The sequence below is a fragment of the Esox lucius genome, chromosome 12 (assembly GCF_011004845.1).
Source record: "Esox lucius isolate fEsoLuc1 chromosome 12, fEsoLuc1.pri, whole genome shotgun sequence".
NCBI lineage: Eukaryota > Metazoa > Chordata > Actinopteri > Esociformes > Esocidae > Esox > Esox lucius.
Window position 1 is genome coordinate 3,841,948 of NC_047580.1, and position 21,144 is coordinate 3,863,091.

Sequence of the window (21,144 nt, forward strand, 5' to 3'; positions counted from 1 at the left end):
CACACACCTATATATACCTATATACACACACACCTATATATACCTATATATACACCTATATATACATATATAAACGCACTACGCACACCTATTAATTTACCTATTAATAAAGCCGCAAAGTAGATCTTTCAAAATTTACCACTTATCACAAATACAGGATTGGAGATGAAAAGTTTATCTGACACGTAGGCCTAACAGTGATCAGTTCGTGGGAAATTAATGTTTTGCGCTATTATCTAAATATCGATAAAAAAAACGACAGTTTCTGGGAGTTTCTCCCTAATTTCTGCTACGAGTTTTTGATAGTGGCATTTTTTCATCTGAGAAACGCTGTGATTGGTGGATAGGGAGCGCCCGGAGCAGGCGACTGGTTATGTCGCTGTCACTAATATCGACATAACCAATCACAGTGTGACAGACGCTTTACATGTCACCAACGGCAAGTTTAATTTTACAGTTTTTTATGATTGTTTACACACTAAAATTTAAATTTCCACACAATTAGTTAAATTTTACTCCAATGAGCAAAGCACCTCCACAGATTTGCACAACATTACACACAATGTCCGCTTCACCCTTTTTGCAAAACATTACACACAGTGATTTGTAAAACACATTACAAAACACATTTGTACACACATTTTCACACCTTAGACACAGATAAGGATCGTGAGGTTACTTCCTTGTAATTACAAAGCACCGGATTGCCAATTACCACACTAATGAAGGAATTGGATAAACACATCCACCAGGTGTGGAAGCACACATGTGCTAATTTGAAAACGCAGCACTCAGGTGTGCTATAAAAGGCAGCAGGTGAGTTCACCTGTCTTCAACAAAAATGGAAGGAGTTAGAAGAAGAAGAAGAGTGAGAATGAGAGGGGGAGCTCAAAGAGGAGATGAAGGCGGTAGAGGAAGAGGAGAAGGAGGTAGAGGAAGAGAAGGAGGTAGAGGAAGACACCTAGGTAGAGGAAGAGGTAGAGAAGGACTTGAAGAGTTGATAGAACCTGAACAAAGAAGACGAGGACCAAATTTGACTGGAGAAATCCGTGCAACACTTATTGACCATGTTATCAACCATGGACTGACACTGATGGAAGCTGGACAAAGAGTTCAACCAAATCTCAGCAGAAATACTGTTGCGTCAGTAATTCGGACATTTCATCGAGAAAACAGGTAAGCTAACCACACAGTATACACTGAAACTAAAGCTTGTATAATCAATATTGTTTACTGTGACATTTGACAGTAGGCTGCATATATATATATATATATATATAAATATATATATATTTATTTATTTTTATCTTATTTTGTTTTTACATAGGATTGAGGGTCGAGGACACCAAGGTGGAAGGGGCCCTATGTTTAGTCGTGCACAAGAGGCCGCCATTGTGAACATGGTTTTGGCCAATAATTGTATCAGGCTACGAGAAATCCAAGCCAATATCATCAATGATGACAATATTTTCAATAACATCCAACGAGTCTCTCTGTCAACATTAGGTCGAATCCTAAAGAAAAATCTAATATATCTAATATAGCAACTGTATCGGGTACCATTTGACAGAAATTCAGAGAGAGTGAAACATCTGCGCAATGAGTATGTGGAGGTATGCATTGTTCATCTGACTATGGTGTGGTATCATGCACTGCTCATAATGTTCTGTCACAAAAAAAATACTGTGCTATAGATATTGAATAGCATCCTATTTTCTTTAATGTGTTTCATAGAGTCTTGCAAATGGATGCTGCTGAAATTCAACATGAATTTATATATGTGGATGAGGCTGGATTTGACCTTGCAAAAACAAGAAGAAGAGGGAGAAATGTAATTGGGCACAGGGCAACCACCAATGTGCCAGGGCAGCGAGGGGGTAACATCACCCTTTGCGCTGCTATCACACAAACTGGGGTCCTCCACCACCATGCAAATCTGGGACCCTATAATGCAAATCTAATACTTGCATTTCTTGACCGATTGCATGAGATTGTCACAGCATTACACCAAGTGGACCAGATGCGGTACATTGTCGTTTGGGACAATGTCTCATTTCATCGGGCTGCTCTGGTCCAGAACTGGTTCCATGATCACCCTGATTTTGAAGTTTTATACCTTCCCCCATACTCCCCCTTCCTGAATCCTATAGAATAATTGTTTTCAGCGTGGCGGTGGAAGGTATATGACCTGCGGCCTTATGACCGTTTGCCCCTCATTCAGGCCATGGAACAGGCATGTGATCTTATTGAAGCAGCTTCAGTGCAGGGGTGGATTCGTCACACAAGGCGATTCTTCCAACGGTGCCTTGCCAATGAAGACATAGCCTGTGATGTGGATGAAATCTTATGGCCTGATCCAGCCAGACGGAGAGACGGATAGTTACAGTATTCTTGTTGCTTTTACAGTAGTTTTCTTTCATTTCTGTTTACTTTTACTTTACTTTTCTTCAGAGTCAAAGTGTATGTACTGTAATTCATGCAGTAATTTGTATTTGTCTACAGATTTTATTTGTTTACAGTAATTGATATCATTGTTGGTTGATTACTGTAACTGATTATGGTAAGAAATACTGTAAGTATTGAAATAAATACTTGAAATATTCAGTCTGCAGCATCAAGTGTTGTGCAGTGCTTGGTAAGGTTATAGTAGGCCTACAGTATTTGTCTACATTCTCCTTATATCTCAAAACAAATCATGAATAATGTTGTGAGTTTCTCACTATTTTTTGTCACCTAAATTATCTCTTACATAAGAATGTCTGGCCAAAAATCTATTTTTTTTTTTTTTTACAAATGTGTTTTTTATTTATCACAGCAGTGTGAAACTGGCTGCAATAGTGTATGATCATTGATGACTGTGTTGGTTAAATGAAAACAAATAGCATTTTCACAAATATGTGTATATGTTTTGACGGAAGTGTGTATGTTTTGACTGAAGTGTGTCATTTTGCAAACAATCTAGGAATTTTGCTAATTGATTGTGGTGTTTGGATAATTGTGATTATATTTTGACAAAAAGAACTCTGTTTTCAAAATTGCGTGTAAACAATTGAAAAAAAACTGTAAATGAATGTAGCCTACTGGCGGTCTGGCACACGTGGGTGCTCGTGCTCGGTATTTTCGTGGGTGCTCGCTATTTTCCGTGGGTGCTCGCTATTTTCCGTGGGTGCTCGAGCCCCGGAGCACCCACGGTATCGACGCCTATGGGAACAACTATGTGAATTGAAACCTCCTGCAACCTTTCCCTTTGGCATTTCCAGAACCAGATTCATGGCATAATGGACATTTTTCTGGGCAAAAGGCTGAAGGCCTGACCTCCTTGTTAAGTCTGGAACACATCTCCAATCAACGTTAAGAGAAAACAACACAACTTGGAATTGAACCTTGAGCCTTGTGCCCAACAGCAACAGATTTGGGGCACATAGAGGCTCGCTACAGAAGAAGATGAGACTGTGTTTCTGTCAAAGTTTCTACAGCATCAAGATCAGAGAGGCCTTTGGACGAGGACAACGAAAGAGCAATGTGCCAGGTAAAGGGATAGGACTGGGGAGTAACTTCACACTTAAATTTAGACTTTGACATGCATTGGTATAGAGGTTGTGGAGCAGGAGGTCAGTACTTGTAAATGAAACATATTAGTTAAATTAATATTAAAGCTAGCATTGGGATGGGAGGTATAAAGATACATTGAGTGCCTGAAAGAAACGTCTACTGGAGAAAATGGAAGGATCCACGATGGAGCGGCCCACACCAGGTCCTCCTAACAATTCACCCGGCACTGCGACATCTTGGAGAAAGATACCTGGATCCACGCCAGCCACTGTCGACCAGACCATGACCCTCCAGCACAGAAGGACAGACATCCGGAGCCGAGCCTGGGCTCAAAGAAGGACAATGCTGGCAAATCAACACAAGAGCAAGGAGAGCCGGCAACCTCCACCTCTGCTACCTCAGTATGATAGCTGTAATCCTGGTCAGCCTACTGGTGGGATTTCTGTGGAGTCTAGAATCCACAGGAACTGCCAAGGGTGGGCCTGGACATTGACTCTGACAGCCAAACTGAACCAGCAAAAAGAGCAGATGTCACCACACGTAACTGCACTTCCACTGCACCTCAACACTTCCACCACTCACCCACACTTCCAACAACAACAGTTTTGGGGAACACAAAGTCCATAGGGGGATGAAAAGAAATAGCTGAATATTTGACCCTGGGTATCCAGGGGTTTCCATCAGGGGCAAACTGTATAGCAGGAGGACTGAAGTTAGCTACTAACAGGGAATGGCTCACAAAAGGGCTTTCTTCTAAAGTAGGTCTTTGTCAATACACCCTACACTCATAGATTTTCCTGTCCAATCATTAGGGAAAGTAGAGGCACTCTCTTCTACAAATTACAACTCGACAAAAGGCTAGAACTTCCTCATAGGTTTTACGCTGTATGCATGTTCTTCATTATTAATACCTCAGGAAAATAACTAATCAAGAACAGGTTGCTCTCATTGGTCGAGGTATCCAGGTGCGATAGTCCACCATCTGTAGGGCCCGGGTGGTCCATAGGAGAAAAGGGAGGACCAACTCTTGTCCCGCCCTTGCCCCAATTTCACGACCCAATTTAGACCAGCGGTAAGAAACAGACGAACTATCTCTCCTCCATTAGTGAAACATACTGTTTGCAGGGGGGACAGAATAGCCCATATAGAATGTTTGTTTACCCCAGGGTCTTCTGGGACTGTAGTAAATGTTCTGCCCATGTGTAAAATAGCTTAATGGGATCAGGACAAGAAGGAAGCAGTTATAGGCAACGATTACCCAGACAAAGTAATGATAACCCATGTGCCCATAAGATATGAAGTTAGAATTGTATTCTCTGTAATTAACCCATCCACATTAACTATTGGCACTGTGTTCTACTGTACTTTCTCCACCCCTGAAACAGACCCAAAACAAGAGAACCGGGTGATTCGCCCAGGCCATCAGGTGGTAGTGATAAACTGTAACAGACCCAAGGTAACTGACACACACCATGATTCACCCAAAGAGTTTGGTCACAATTCTCTGCCAGCCACTCTTTCTGTTCAGAACCAGGCTGTTAAAGGCAGGACCAGTAACCTATATAGTCAACTTGCTCTTGCACATGCAAGAGCCATCAAAAACAAAAAAAGGAAAATGCGTGAAATCTATCTACCTAATAACTGGGCTGGCACTTGTGGATTGGCATACGTCATTACAGGAATGTTGTACATTTATACCTAATTACAACTTAACTAGGTCAGAAACACTGTTAATGAAATGATTCATTTCCCACCAGGCCCACAGTGATGACATCAAAGGACCACTTTCCTGGACAGCTGGGCTGTGGGGTCAGTATTGCTGGGTAGTCTTGGAATGGATTGGTATAGTCATTATAGCCATAGTGGCCATAGGCCTGTTAGTACTCCTACCATCGAGTGGCCCTGAATGTATTGTGTTACAATAAAAATTCAGCTATTCAGTTTGGCATAGAGTTAAAAGACATGCATTAGTTTAAGACATCCCAATGTTTAAATTGATCTACTGATACTAATCTACTGAAACTGATTTACTGATGCTCACATATACTGACATGCTTAGGTAAATGACACATCGATAACCTGGAGTCACGATGGTATACATCAAACCCAGAAGGGGCCTTGCCCCAGTATGGCAAAAACCAGCAAGGTGACTACGATGGTGGATGGACCCCGTGGAGGAAGACGAGGATCCACACTTAGTATAAATTGAACATAGATCTTTGTAACCATAACAACTGTCTTGATTGTCAGTGTTTGATTCTGCTGTAACTTATTTGAAAGTAACTGTAACCTCCTGATCCTTAAGGTCAGAAGGTTTTGGCCATAAAGAATGTATTTTATATGGAATAAATTAATTAGTTTATTGTCCCTTTGGGGACAAAAGGGAGGAATTATAGAAAATTAATTTATTGTCATTCTTATTTATTCATTATCTTATTAGAAGGGACTTGTACTCTGTATGTTTGATCAATTGCACATATGCTGAAAACCTACTCTCTTTTTCTCCTATTTATAAGGCCAGTATCTTGTGTTCAGGGGCAGTGATGAATGGAATCTCGGCTGAGCAGGGCCTTGGCTCCTTTTAGCAGTAAGAGAAACAGGCCTCTGCCTGTGCCATAAAACCGCCATAAGAAACTGTTCTCTAGGAGGAAGCTCTTGAACAGCAGGGGGTTATTATTACTTACATCCTACAATTGAACAGAGCTCTATTCCTTATTAGGAAGAGCATAGTCAACTTGAGTCCCCATATAGTAACAGTCCAGACTGATATATCTCAGTCTTTGACCGGGTTGTCTGGGCAACCGACATTCTATGATTCTCTGTCTACTGGAGCTATTTGTGCAACATTGCATTTTTAGACTACCTCATAGTGGCTACTATTCCTTGTATGTACATTCTGCAAATGCTAATTCCGTCATCTGTACAGTTGGAAGAGAATATAAGCTTGAAACTTGAAATGCATAATCAGAACAATCTGTCATGATGCTACTTTGCTAGTCACTGTACTCATTCTCTGTCAGTATTGTGACGGTTGTTCCCGTGGTGCCACGTAATTAAACTTGAAATAATCAACTGTTATACCAGACTCTGAGAAGTTCTTATTTGTATAAATCGCTAACATTTTCCATCTTCCACAATTTGGCAACATGATCCATAACATTCAATATTTCGGCATTAAAATTATCCTGGAGTACATCAACCGACTCTTATTGCACTTATTGTTGGAGAGATAGCTATGGCTTCCATAAACTCAGCGTTGGTACTCTCATTAATGTACCTTTTCTTAACAGAAACAGAGTTTACTTGAACATCCGGGGTGATCAGTGATTTAAAAAAGACACAGAAATGATCAGACAGGGCCAAGTCTTTAACCATGACAGAGGAAATATCAAGAAGCTTTAAGATGCAGAGATAACCAGACCTAGAATGTGTCCTCGAGTGTGTGTATGCTCTTTGAGTGTGATCAAAAGTGTTAAGTAGTGCAAAAAGTTATTTGGCATATTTGTCCGTGTTATTATCTATGTGGATTTTAAAATCGCCTATAATAATAAACAAGTTAAAATCAGCTGATATAACAGAGAGTAGTTCAGCAAAATCAAAAAAACAAAAAATAAAAATGTGCAGAATAACATTGAGGTCTGTAAACGGTTAAAAACAACATTTTGGGGGCACCCTTCAATGTAAAACAGAGGTATTCAAAATAAATAACGAATAGGGCAGCCACTGTACAGCAATGAAAGTGATTCTCCTAGGAATAATCTTTTATGCAGTACTGGAGTTTAAATGGACAATCAAATTCATGATGCTGCACTGAAATATAAAATTGCTGTGCAATCTAATGTATACTGCTTTCGGTCAATTATTTTTAAAGCATGTACTGTATATTGTCCTACAGGAAATTGTCTTAAGGATGAGGAAGCATGTTCTACATAAAAATGTCCCTGACATTTTATTTTTATTTCCTGCAGGAACAGAGCTAAAGGATATCTCACAGGATTAAAGGACCATTTTGCGGTAATGCTCCTTTAAATTTGCAGATAGTTTTAGTGAAAATATTCTGCTGGATATTTTGGGTGTTATTTGCATGATTCCTGCAGGATTTGTTTCCTGAAGGACTACCTACAGGATCCAACAAATTGTCCTACAGGAAAGTGGAACCAAAATCCTCTAGGACAAATCCTGCAGGATCTCCTATAGGATTTCGGGGCCACTTAAAGATTATTTGCATGATTCCTGCATGATCTATTTCCTGAAGGACAACCTGCAGGATTTCTACATGATCCTGCATAAACTGTCCTACAGGAAATTGGCCCAAAAATTATGTAGAGCATCCTGCAAGATTCCTGTAGGACTTTTTGTACGGGATACCTGGTAGGCTATTTTATCTATTTCAGCCATGTGTATGCGGATCCCAGGGATTTCTGCAAGCTTTTTACAATGTTGGTGGTTGTGGGTCAAAACATCAGATTACAGCAAGGAAGTTTTAGTGAAATCTTAAGGACAATAAAAGGACGCAGGATTAACCTGAGTTCAGTTTGGAATGTCACGGCAAAGGGTCTAAAGACTTATGTACAGGTTTTTATTTTCATATAAATTGGCACAAATGTATGTTTTCGCTTTGTCATTTTGGGGTATTGTATGTATATATATATATTTTTTTTTAATGTATTTCTATTGTGCAAGTCCAGAATACAACGATATGGGGAGAAAATCAAGAGGTTTGAATATTTTTCACAAAACAGAGTACATATACTATAAGATAAAATGAAAAATCCATATTATGCCCAGGCACGTAAGCTCTAAAGTAGATTGATCCGCCTGTTGTTCAATTGGTTATATTCCTATTTGTCTTCTAATGTCTCCTAATATGAAAGTAATCAGACTACGTCACTGATTTTCAGTAATCCAAAAGTTGCGTTACTGATAATTTTAGGCAGGTAACTTGTATCTGTAGCGGATTACATTTAAACCAACCCAACCCTGGCAAGGATGTATGGTTGACTGCTTTGGGCAATGGCATCAAGTTGTTTCTGAATACTGGTTCCTGCCTGAAGGCAAAAACACAATACCATTATTTCAAACACACCAATAGAATAGTGACTTGGATTCAATAAACCTTCACACTAGGTATTCAAAAAAACAAAGCAAATCTTTTCAAATATGATGAGATACTTCAGCTTGACAGGGAGACACCCTGCCTGGTCTTTTGCCTGTCTGTGTTGAAGGGGCCCCCTCACGGAAAACTCATGCAAAACCTATATGTTCATATATGTAGAGGATTTCTCAATATATATTTACATGTGCCCTGAATATGTTTATGAAATATATAACTTGCGCTCCTCACAATATCATAATACAATGCATATCATATATACAGCTCCGGAAAAACTTAAGAGACCACTGGACGTTTTTCTATCCTTTCCAAAAAAGTTGAAAATAAAAGTATTGAGTGAGGAACAGGACTTTTTTTCCCCAGACATTATTTTCTAGAGAATATCCTTTTTATAATGAGTTTAACTAATTATCGTTGGCAAAATGGGGCGCAAACCAACATAACCACCAGTCTAGGCCTTATTGCATTACATTAATTACTGTGAAAAGACAAAAATGTCTCCTCCATGAACTGCCACCTTAACGTGGTGGAGGGGTTTGAGTACCCGAGTGACCCTAGGAGCTATGTTGTCTGGGGCTATATGCCCCTGGTAGGGTCTCCCAAGGCAAACAGGTCCTAGGCGACGGGTCAGACTAAGAGCGGTTCAAAACACCCCTTAATGATGAATAATTATTTGAGTTCCGTGACGTCGCCCGGTATGGCGCAGCCGGGGCCCCACCCTGGAGCCAGGCCCGGGGTTGGGGCTCGGGCTCGGGGGGGGGGGGGTCGGGCCTTTCCCCATGGGGCCCGGCCGGGCATAGCCCGAAGGAGCGACGTGGGGCCGCCTTCCCGTGGGCTCACCACCCACAGGAGGGACCATAAGGGGTCGGTGCGTAGAGGATCGGGCGGCAGTCGAAGGCAGGGGCCTAGGCAACACGATCCCTGGACACGGAAACTAGCTCTAGGGACGTGGAACGTCACCTCGCTGGCGGGGAAGGAGCCTGAGATAGTGCGTGAGGTTGAGAGGTTCCGACTGGAGGTAGTCGGAATCACCTCTACGCACGGCTTGGGCTCTGGAACCACACTCCTTGAGAGAGGATGGACTCTTCACCACTCTGGAGTTGCCCATGGTGAGAGGCGGCGGGCTGGTGTGGGTTTGCTTATAGCTCCCCAGCTCTGCCGCCATGTGTTGGAGTTTACCCCGGTGAACGAGAGGGTCGTTTCCCTGCGCCTTCGGGTCGGGATAGGTCTCTCACTGTTGTTTGTGCCTATGGGCCGAACGGCAGTGCAGAGTACCCGACCTTCTTGGAGTCTCTGGGAGGGGTGCTGGAAAGTGCTCCAACTGGGGACTCTATCGTTCTACTGGGGGACTTCAACGCCCACGTGGGCAACGACAGTGACACCTGGAGGGGTGTGATTGGGAGGAACGGCCCCCCTGATCTGAACCCGAGTGGTGTTCAGTTATTGGACTTCTGTGCTAGTCACAGTTTGTCCATAACGAACACCATGTTCAAGCATAAGGGTGTCCATCAGTGCACATGGCACCAGGACACCCTAGGCCGCAGGTCGATGATCGACTTTGTTGTCGTTTCATCTGACCTGCGGCCGTATGTCTTGGACACTCGGGTGAAGAGAGGGGCGGAGCTGTCAACTGATCACCACCTGGTGGTGAGCTGGATCCGATGGCGGGGGAGGAAGCTGGACAGACTCGGCAGGCCCAAGCGTACTGTAAGGGTCTGCTGGGAACGTCTGGCCGAGTCTCCTGTCAGAGAGATCTTTAACTCCCACCTCCGACAGAGCTTCGACTGGATCCCGAGGGAGGCTGGAGATATTGAGTCCGAGTGGACCATGTTCTCCACCGCCATTGTCGAAGCGGCCGTTCGGAGCTGTGGACGTAAGGTCTCCGGTGCCTGTCGAGGCGGCAATCCCCGAACCCGGTGGTGGACACCGGAAGTAAGGGATGCCGTCAAGCTGAAGAAGGAGTCCTATCAGGCCTGGTTGGCTTGTGGGACTCCTGAGGCAGCTGACGGGTACCGACAGGCCAAGCGGACTGCAGCCCGGGTGGTTGTGGAGGCAAAAACTCGGGCCTGGGAGGAGTTCGGTGAGGCCATGGAGAAGGACTATCGGCTGGCCTCGAAGAGATTCTGGCAAACCGTCCGGCGCCTCAGGAGAGGGAAACAGTGCCCTACCAACGCTGTTTACAGCTGTTGACCTCAACTGGGGATGTCGTCGGGCAGTGGAAGGAGTACTTCGAGGATCTCCTCAATCCCGCCGTCACATCTTCCATTGAGGAAGCAGAGGATGAGGGCTCAGAGGTGGACTCGTCCATCACCCGGGCTGAAGTCACTGAGGTGGTCAAGAAACTCCTCGGTGGCAAGGCACCGGGGGTGGATGAGATCCGCCCTGAGTACCTCAAGTCTCTGGATGTTGTGGGGCTGTCTTGGTTGACACGCCTGTGCAACATCGCGTGGCGGTCGGGGACAGTGCCTTTGGGATGGCAGACCGGGGTGGTGGTCCCTCTTTTTAAGAAGGGGGACCGGAGGGTGTGTTCCAACTACAGGGGGATCACACTTCTCAGCCTCCCCGGGAAAGTCTATGCCAGGGTTCTGGAGAGGAGAATACGGCCGATAGTAGAACCTCGGATTCAGGAGGAACAGTGTGGTTTTCGTCCGGGCCGTGGAACACTGGACCAGCTCTATACCCTCTACGGGGTGTTGGAGGGTTCATGGGAGTTTGCCCAACCAATCCACATGTGTTTTGTGGATTTGGAGAAGGCATTCGACTGTGTCCCTCGCGGCATCTTGTGGAGAGTGCTTCGGGAATATGGGGTCCTGGGTCCTTTGCTAAGGGCTGTCAGGTCCCTGTACGACCGAAGCAGGAGCTTGGTCCGCATTGCCGGCAGTAAGTCAGACTTGTTCCCAGTGCATGTTGGACTCCGGCAGGGCTGCCCTTTGTCACCGGTTCTGTTCATAATTTTTATGGACAGAATTTCTAGGCGCAGCCAGGGGCCGGAGGGTGTCAGGTTTGGGGACCACACGATTTCGTCTCTGCTCTTTGCGGATGATGTTGTCGTGTTGGCCTCTTCAAACCAGGACCTTCAGCATGCGCTGGGACGGTTTGCAGCCGAGTGTGAAGCGGTGGGGATGAGAATCAGTACCTCCAAATCTGAGGCCATGGTCCTCAGTCGGAAAAGGGTGGCTTGCTCACTTCAGGTTGGTGGAGAGTGCCTGCCTCAAGTGGAGGAGTTTAAGTATCTAGGGGTCTTGTTCACGAGTGAGGGAAGGATGGAACGGGAGATTGACAGACGGATCGGTGCAGCTTCTGCAGTAATGCGGTCCATGTATCGGTCTGTCGTGGTGAAGAAAGAGCTGAGCCGCAAGGCGAAGCTCTCGATTTACCGGTCAATCTACGTTCCTACTCTCACCTATGGTCATGAGCTTTGGGTCATGACCGAAAGGACAAGATCCCGGATACAGGCGGCCGAAATGAGCTTTCTCCGCAGGGTGGCTGGGCGTTCCCTTAGAGATAGGGTGAGAAGCTCGGTCACCCGGGAGGAGCTCGGAGTAGAGCCGCTGCTCCTCCACATCGAGAGGGGTCAGCTGAGGTGGCTTGGGCATCTGTTTCGGATGCCTCCGGAACGCCTTCCAGGGAAGGTGTTCCGGTCCCGTCCCACCGGGAGGAGACCCCGGGGAAGACCTAGGACACGCTGGAGGGACTATGTCTCCCGGCTGGCCTGGGAACGCCTCGGTGTCCCCCCGGAAGAGCTGGAGGAAGTGTCTGGGGAGAGGGAAGTCTGGGCATCCCTGCTTAGACTGCTGCCCCCGCGACCCGGCCCCGGATGAAGCGGAAGAAGATGATGATGATGATGATGACAAAAATGTTCTTTTACAAAAAAGAGCCGATATGTAAATTGTACAGTATGTATTTACCATAATTTCTATTAAATAAATACACTGTAAATGCAAGTAAGGAAACGACAGGTTAGTCAGACATCTTATTTTAATAAAGACCTTTATTCAGTGGTGACGGCTGCTCCGCGTGGCGCTGCGTGCTCTCTCCCTCTGCGGTGCTCCACCTCGCCGGTGTACTACTGCTGGCTGGAGCAGATGGCAGCAGCGTGCCCATCCACACACAGACCTGTTTTGAGTTAGTAATTATGATGTTTTTTAGGTTTCCTTTTCACCCGCACCTCACGGGTTATTGTGTCCTTGTCTGTTTGACCGTTGTGCTGTTTCTCTTTATGAAATCCAAGAAACGTTGTTCTTCGTACGGTGTTGTTTTGTTACTTTCGTTTTTGCCTAATCTTTTACGCACTCGCTACGCTCGCACCTCACAACAGTATCATACAATCAGTACCATTGTGTCACAATATAATGATAAATGTATAGTAAATACTGTACACCAGTATGCACACCAAGTTTTGACATTAGTCACTGTCAAGCAACATATAGCACCTTTTTCAGTTTCAATATAATGAACATTTTTGTACTCCAAGTTTACATTTCAAAAGAATAATTATGAAAACAATATGCACACATTTTAACACAGTAAAAGTACTTAAAAGAAAGACAAGAAAACATAAACACATGACAGGAAACAATACAAAATATATCAGTTAGAAGTAAATGCTAAATGCATATTACCAACTATAATTTTGTCATTTATGTAAATATATTTACATGTATTTAAAATAAATTAAAACATTTGAAAACGGCCAAAATCGAATATGTAAATATATGTATGAAATATATGGCCATACATTAGTAATGCATATAATACATATATTAGGACGGGGGGCTAAAGCCGTGTAATGACTACAGGGGACTAAACGCAATCACCACTAAATACCGGTACCCGATGCCCCTCGTCCCATCCGCCACAGAGCAGCCGAGGGGGCGACGCCTCTTCACGAAGCTGGACCTCCGGAGCGCATACAGCCTTGTGCATATCCGGGAGGGAGACGAGTAGAAGACAGCATTCAGCACGTCGTCGGGCCACTATGAATACCTGGTGATGCTGTACGGGCTAGCTAATGCGCCAGCGGTTGTCCAGGCAGTCCTAAACAAGCTGTTCTGGGATATATTGGGGAGGTACAGTGGATATAAAAAGTCTACACACCCCTGTGAAAATGACAGGTTTTTGTGATGTAAAAGAATGAGAAAAAGATTTAAAAAATCCACTTTTAATGTGTAGGGATATTTTCATAAAATTGTATTTCACATTAATCTGATGAAGAGTAGACAGAACGTCTCATGTGATCACTAGTATATTAATTGAGTGTTAATATACTGCTCATATTATTTTCCCAAACAGTTTTATTGTTAAGAGAGAGTGATTAACTATTATTCCCATGGTCAGTGCAATGAGTGGTTGTTGTAATCTCATATCACACCTGTAGCTTGTCCTTGACAATAACCTTACAATAACACAATAACAAGAGTGCACACCCTTAAACTAATACTTTGTTGAAGCACCTTTTGAAATTATTAGTTGGGTTCTGACCTATTTAAATTGTACACATGTAAATCTGTCAAGTTGTTAAACCCAGTTTAAGCTAAGTTAAAGTTACATTTATCTTGAGTTGTTTACTACAGAGATGTCTTTCAAAACTCTAGTGGTGCCTCCAAAGGTTAGTTTAGGTTAACAACCAAACTAATTAATTCAGAAATTAATCAATAGTCACCATAACATTTACAGCCTCCAGCAATATGTATCTGTAACTGTTTTGAGAATACTAATAAAACATCTCTGCATGTCTTAAAGATCATTAATTTCACAAGGGCTTTTGAAGGACTTAGGTATGTAATCTTAAAATTATTTTCATATGATTATTAAATAATATGATTATCAAAAGGAGCAATGTCAAAGTAAATGTTGCCAACAGTAATAGAAGAACTTGATAGTGTTTTTACTGTTTTATTTTTGCTTCACATTAAGAAAAACAACCTCTGGAATTTAAGGTGCATTCCCTCCATTACTCAAACCCTAACCCCTCAGAAATATCTTCCTCACATTTGGAAGATCAGGAAGCCACTGAAGGTGCTGACGTTTCTGTAAGCATTAGCGGTCACCATGAACCCAGATGGTAAGACCAGGTAAACCTTGTCTCCCTTGACGAGCTTCAAGGTGATCCCACTGGACGCAAAGTCCTCGTTGTCTCCTTTGTCCTGATGTTCATAGACCAGCGCTACTTCTTCATGGTTCTTGTAAAGGGCCACCCCAATATTGACTGTTTTAGCCCAGGAATAGGAGGTGAAGGTGAAGAAGTACACACCATTTACTGGGGCTGTGAATGAACCTGTGGGCAAGAAAAAGTATATGAAGAAACAAATGTTCAGCGGAAATACAGTACCAACATTTTAGAAACACTAATAAGGTACCATTTGTAAAGGTTCTATAAACACTTTATGCAACACAGTATCCTAAATATCAACATGCACCTATACGCAATAGTATGGACTGCCAATTACGTGTTCTGGTTCATGTATATGGTTCAAGTTATATATGGAGAGTCCGTCAGTGACATCGACTCCCATGTGCAGATGTATGCGGAGAGAAGCGCTACACTATAAACAGTACTTAAGGGTTAAGGTTTGCTTCTACTATGTGTGGTTAAGGTTAGGATTGAGCTTAGGTGTAAGGTTAAACAACAAAAATGGTTAAAGGTGAAATAACGTTTCCAGTGTGGTTAAAGCTAGAGTTAAGGGTACAAAAACAATATTGAGCACCTTTCTTGATTTGAACTCCCAAGCATTGGTGTCTGAGATGGTAGCACTTTCTCCCAACCACTATCCCCATCCACGGCTCCCTAGCAAAACATTACTTAATTTAAAGCTACTGTGTACTACTGCCCCTAGCAGTGGTACTTATTGTCAAAATGTACACATATGCACTTAGTCCAGGGAACTGTACTATGGTCATGCCATAAATGTATCCAATAAGCGTCTACCCTGGGTTTATAATAACACTGTAAATAGTTAATTAAGAATGTTTTAAAACATTTACAAATTACAAACACATTTGTTAAACTAACTTGATACTTGTTCAGTGCTTGCCAAAAAATAAGACAATATTTACCTCCAGGTACTAACCTTACTAACAAAGAACTCTTATGTACCTCATTCTCAGTGGTTGCATAGTTCAAAAATACAATTTGTAGTTATTACCATCAACATTATTTTGTCACCACTAGAAAATGGCTCCAGAACATTAGGTAATTAGGTTTTAGATATGGTGGGGCCATATGGGGCAGAAATTATTATAGAGGGGACAACATCTGCTAGTAGGGGTCCAGTAGAAGACTTTTTGGGGAGCGATATGACTTGTAAAAACTCAGTTCTTAAGCTATGATTGAAGTAAGTCACCAAACATAACCAAAACTCTGCAACATTCGATTTTGATTATAAAAAAACCCACATAACTGAAACTAATTAAGAAAATACATTTATTCTATAGCTCTATTCAAATTAAAGTTAACACTTCTAGCCTGCTCAAATGTAAACGAGATATAAAGAAGACCAACATTACCACCAGCATTGATCATTATTATCTATAACGTCCTACAGGAAAAGACCTGAGTAATTGGAAGAATAAACAATGTTCAATACATTTCTACCGCAATCCCCGTCGGGCAAAAATAAGATTTCTGGTATACGGGTTCATGCAAAATGTACAATTAGACATAGTGTAAGAACTTAACTATTATGTGTACTCTAGGCATTACTGGTTAGACGTTAGGGCGTGGATAAGTTTAGGCACAAAGGTTAGGTTGTTCAGATTAAGGGCAAGGTTAGGTTAAGGTTGGGTATCAGGTGCCCGCAACAGTAGAAAAACAAGTGTGTTGTACATGAGTGAGTAAACATAAAGGAACGTTCAAAACACAGAAATCCACTAAGTACCCCATAAAAATAAAATGCTTGATTAGACCCAAGAGACAACAAGAGCACACAGGTTTTGGGTCACTTAGAAATGTCCTTGTTTTACATGAAAACACATGAAATGAGTTTGAATAGGAAATATAGCAAAATGAAAAGGAAATATAGTAATTGACAAGGTTAATTGTGTCCTTCAAACCTTTGTCAAATAATCCTACATTTGCGACAACTACAGCCTTGCAGACCTTTGGCATTCTCGTTGTCAATGTGTTAAGGGAATCTGAAGAGATTTTACCCCACACTTCCTGAATCACCTCCCACAAGTTGGATTGGCTTGATGGACAATTCTTACTTACCATACTGTCAAGCTGCTCCCTCAACAGCTCAATAGGGTTGAGATCTGGTGACTGTGTTGGCCACTCCATTACAGACACAATAGCAGCTGACTGCTTCTTCCCTAAATTGTTCTTGCATAGTTTGGAGCTATACTTTATGTCATTGTCCTGGAAAAAACTGTATGGCGTTGCAAAATGGATTGATAGCCTTCCTTCTTCAAGATCCCTTTTACCTTGTACAAATGTCCCACTTTATCACCACCAAATCACCCCCAGACCATCACAATGCCTCCACCATGCTTAACAGACAGCGTCAAGCACTCCACCAGCAACTTTTCATTTGGTCTGCAGCTCACAAATGTTCTTCTTTGTGAGTCCCTCCAACTGAGAATTGTCTGTCCATAACACATTTTTTCTAGTGTCTGTCTAGTGTCTGTGTTCTTTTACCCATCTTAATCTTTTCTTTTTGTTGGCCAGTCTGAAATATTATAATGAATATTGAAAATAATAATATATCATAACATTTGTAGAGCACATTTAATTATTCAGAATAATCTCAAAGTGCACAGATCCTCTTTTGCCACTGGCCGTTTTAATAGTTAATTGGCTATTCGTGAATGACATTGATACCTTTAAACTGACTAACATTTTTTACTTAGTTTACGTCCACCACAAATAGCGGCTATGTATGGCGTTTGCCACTGGCCATTTTAACAACGTATTATCCTGTAATAAGCTTTACCGGTGTCTACTAACTTACTGGAATAGTCATAATAATTGAGCAATTGCTAGCGAGTCTGCCAAAGCTATTTCATTTCATGGCATAAGAACATATTTTTTTTCTTTCATGGCATAACAACATACTTTTTTCTGAATGGCATTTATACAGTAACTATCAATAAAGGCGACGATAACTAACTTTTTCATCAAGTGAATAGACAAGAGAATCGTGGAATCTACCAGAAATAAGTAATAAATGTCACTGCTCTCCAGATTCGTACATAGGTCTTCCACATGAGAGGCATTGTCTTTAACCACTACGCGGCGGCATTAAATATTTCAGCAGTCGCTAGACTCCATTGAGGATTGTGTTAAACTAATGTTTCTAATTACGTTTATGAATAGCAATTGCTCAATTCTTATGATTATTCCTAGGAAGTTAGTAGATACTAGTAAGCCTGTTACCGTCTATTAACAGCATTGCTTTTGCCACTGGCCGTTTTAACAACTTATTAGCCAGTAATAGGTTTACTAGTATCTACCAACTTCCTAGGAATAATCATAAGAATTGAGCAATTGCTAGCAAGACTGGAGAAAAACTACTCCATGCCAGAAACAGTTGCAATTTAACCAAGGGGTAGTAAGTCAGTCAATCAGTCAGTAAGGGACATTGGCTCTTCTTAGCCGGCTCCGCTTACGCTGTCCGTAAAAACAGTTATATAACTTTCTTCTTTTCCCCTTTTTTCTTTTTCTAATGCATAATTTCACACTCATTCACACAAAAAATACACAAAATACAGACAGACAAACAGAATACTATGTAAGTGGTGCGTCGTCTCTTGCTTTTACAGTGGGGAGAACAAGTATTTGATACACTGCCGATTTAGCAGGTTTTTCCACTTACAAAGCATGTTTTAAATAATTAATTAGCATTTTATTACATGACATAAGTATTTGATACATCAGACAGTTGAAGTTGAAGCTATGATAAAAATTATAGACCTCTATATACTTTGTAAGTAGGAAAACCTGCAAAATCGGCAGTGTATCAAATACTTGTTCTCCCCACTGTATTCCATTAAGTCATCCATTTCCAGCTACAATAGTCATTTACAACATTAACAATGTCTACATTGTATTTCTGATCAGTTGAATGTTATTTAATGTAAAAAAAATTATTTTCTATAAAAAACTGTGACATTTCTGAGTGACCCCAAACATTTGAATGGTAGAGTATGTTATTATTCTTTTTAAATGAGGTATATATACAAGCTGACCTGTACTGGAGCTGTAGGCGTTACCGATGTTGGTTATGACATGTTTGTGGACAAGGTTGGTGGCTGCGGTGAAGGGCCCGATGTGGCCGTAACCCTCGCTGTCCTGGCTTGGAGGTCTCAGGGCAGCTGAGAATGCCACATTTACAGCTGAGCTCATGGCAGAGAGCTGTGACACATCGGATAAAGAAGAACTGCCCAAATTGCCATTGGGATCATCAGCCTGATGCTGTTTGATGGAATCATCTGCCTGCCCAAAAGACAGACAGACAAGCACAATTAGCTGGAGAGAAATTACCTTCATCATTATCTTCATCTGAACTTCCAATTGTCTGTGTAGCTACTTTTCATAAGGGATGGGATGGATGAAATGTTGCGATCAGACCAAATGTGACAATATATATTATATGGACATATACAGTTTTATGATATGTTAATTATTGACTTATGTCAATACCATCACTGACCTATAAACAGTTAAATAATGAGTCAATCATTTTCTACCCTCAGAACAAATATACATAACACATACAATATGACTAGAGAGATAAAAATGTTGTATTAGAAACTTCTTGGTAAAATGACCAGCTGGGAACCATAGACTTATTTGTAAGTAGAGGGCTATGCCTTCAGTGATATTCAGTCCTGTTGTTGGTCCACCACATTACACCAGATGGTAAAACCAGGGTCCACCCTATGTTCCAACAGCTCAACCTTATGCGGATGGTAACATAGGGCTGAGGGAAAATAGAACTGAACATGTCTTGACCTGCTTCAGTAGTTGACACATCTGACTCCAGTTCTCTGTCCCATCTCTCGCTGCTTTCTCCCAAAGTGTGCACCGGTCACAGATTTAAAATCTTTGATAAGAAATATGGTAAAAAAAAGTATTGTACAGGCACATGCAAAGGTAATAAGATGTTACTGGAATGCAATTTGTGATTCTTGTCTTATATCTTGTTACTCCACTTGTCAGTGGGAGTCAGGCATTAGAGTGAAGACTGAGAACAATATAAATCTAGAGGCTCCTCAAGGTATACAGTGGTTCTCCAAAGTATTCACCCTCCTTGGACATTCCTTCATTATGGGAAAGAGTTTTGCCACTTGTCAACACAAAAAAGTATTTCAAAGTTACAAACAAATTGTTCTAAATGAATTATAAATACAGACAAAATAATTCTGTGAAGCCCCTGGCTTTGTTTCAGTATGCAGTGACTCCCATCTCAGCCTTGTAACTCCTTTAGACTGGACATGGCCTCTAGGACGCCTCTATGACTAGTGCCCTTCTCGCCAGGATAGGTTTTGATGACGCCTGTTCTATACAGATTTACAGGTGTGCCATTTTCTCTCCATTTCTTAATAATGGACTTTACTGTGCTCTGGGGGATATTCAACGCTTTGGAAATGTTCTTACAGTACATCCTAACCCCAATTGGTGGTTTTGAAGAACTTTATTACGGATTAGCTTTGAATGTTCCTTTCGTCCTCAGAATGTTGTTTTTATTAGAAATTGTACTAAACCACTTTGGGATGTCCAGAGACAGGTATATTTAACTAGATCTATTGTGAAACACTGAAACACACAGGTTGTGGTAGACAGCTGGTAAAACCACACTTTCAAATACTTACAGTGGATATAAAAAGTATACACACCCCTGTTAAAATGCCTGGTTCTTGTGACGTAAAAGAATGAGACAAACATAAATCATTTCAGACCTTTTTCCACTTTTAATGTGACCCATAACATGAACAATTCAATTAAAAAACAAACTGACATTTTTGAGGCAAAAAAACAACAAAAAACCTCACAATAACCTGGTTGCATAAGTGTGCACACCCTTAAACTAATAGTTTTTTGAAGCACCTTTTGATTTTATTACAGCACTCAGTCTTTTTGGGTAGGAGTCTATTAGCATGGCACATCTTGACGTGGCAATATTTGCCCGCTCTTCTTTGCAAAAGCGCTCTAAATCTGTCAGAATACAAGGACATCACCCGCGCACAGCCCTCTTCAGATCACCCCACACATGTTCAATTGGATTCAGATCTGGGCTCTGGCTGGACCATTCCAAATGTTAATTTTCTTCTGGTGAAGCCATGCTTTTGTGGATTTGGATGTGTGCTTTGGGTTGTTGTCATGCTGAAAGGTAAACTTCATCTTCAGCTTTCAAACGAACGCCTGAAGGTTTTTGCCAAAATTGCCTGGTATTTGGAACTGTTCATAATTCCCTCCACCCTGATTAAGGCCCCAGTTCCAACTCAAGAAAAACAGCCCCAACGCATGCTGCTGCCACCAT

At 41.9% G+C, this 21,144-nt stretch overlaps 1 protein-coding gene across 1 annotated transcript; it reads right to left on the reverse strand.

Moving 5' to 3' along the window:
* Window positions 1-14,552: 14,552 nt before the first annotated feature.
* LOC105029952 (complement C1q tumor necrosis factor-related protein 3) lies at window positions 14,553-19,199 on the reverse strand. Its single transcript, XM_010903546.2, has 2 exons — window positions 18,851-19,199; window positions 14,553-14,942 (listed from the first exon to the last, which is right to left on the reverse strand). Exons 1-2 carry the CDS (start codon window positions 19,161-19,163, stop codon window positions 14,653-14,655), a joined length of 603 nt encoding a protein of 200 aa, XP_010901848.2. The 5' UTR covers window positions 19,164-19,199; the 3' UTR covers window positions 14,553-14,652.
* Window positions 19,200-21,144: the final 1,945 nt, after the last annotated feature.

Bases quoted from the DNA above. Each gene is read 5' to 3' on its own strand.
- LOC105029952 (XM_010903546.2), bottom strand. From the start codon at position 19,163: ATGAAGATAATGATGAAGGTAATTTCTCTCCAGCTAATTGTGCTTGTC. The intron at 14,943-18,850 runs GTCAGCTTGTAT...TCTTGCCCACAG, and splicing joins CGCCTACAGCTCCAGTACAG to GTTCATTCACAGCCCCAGTA.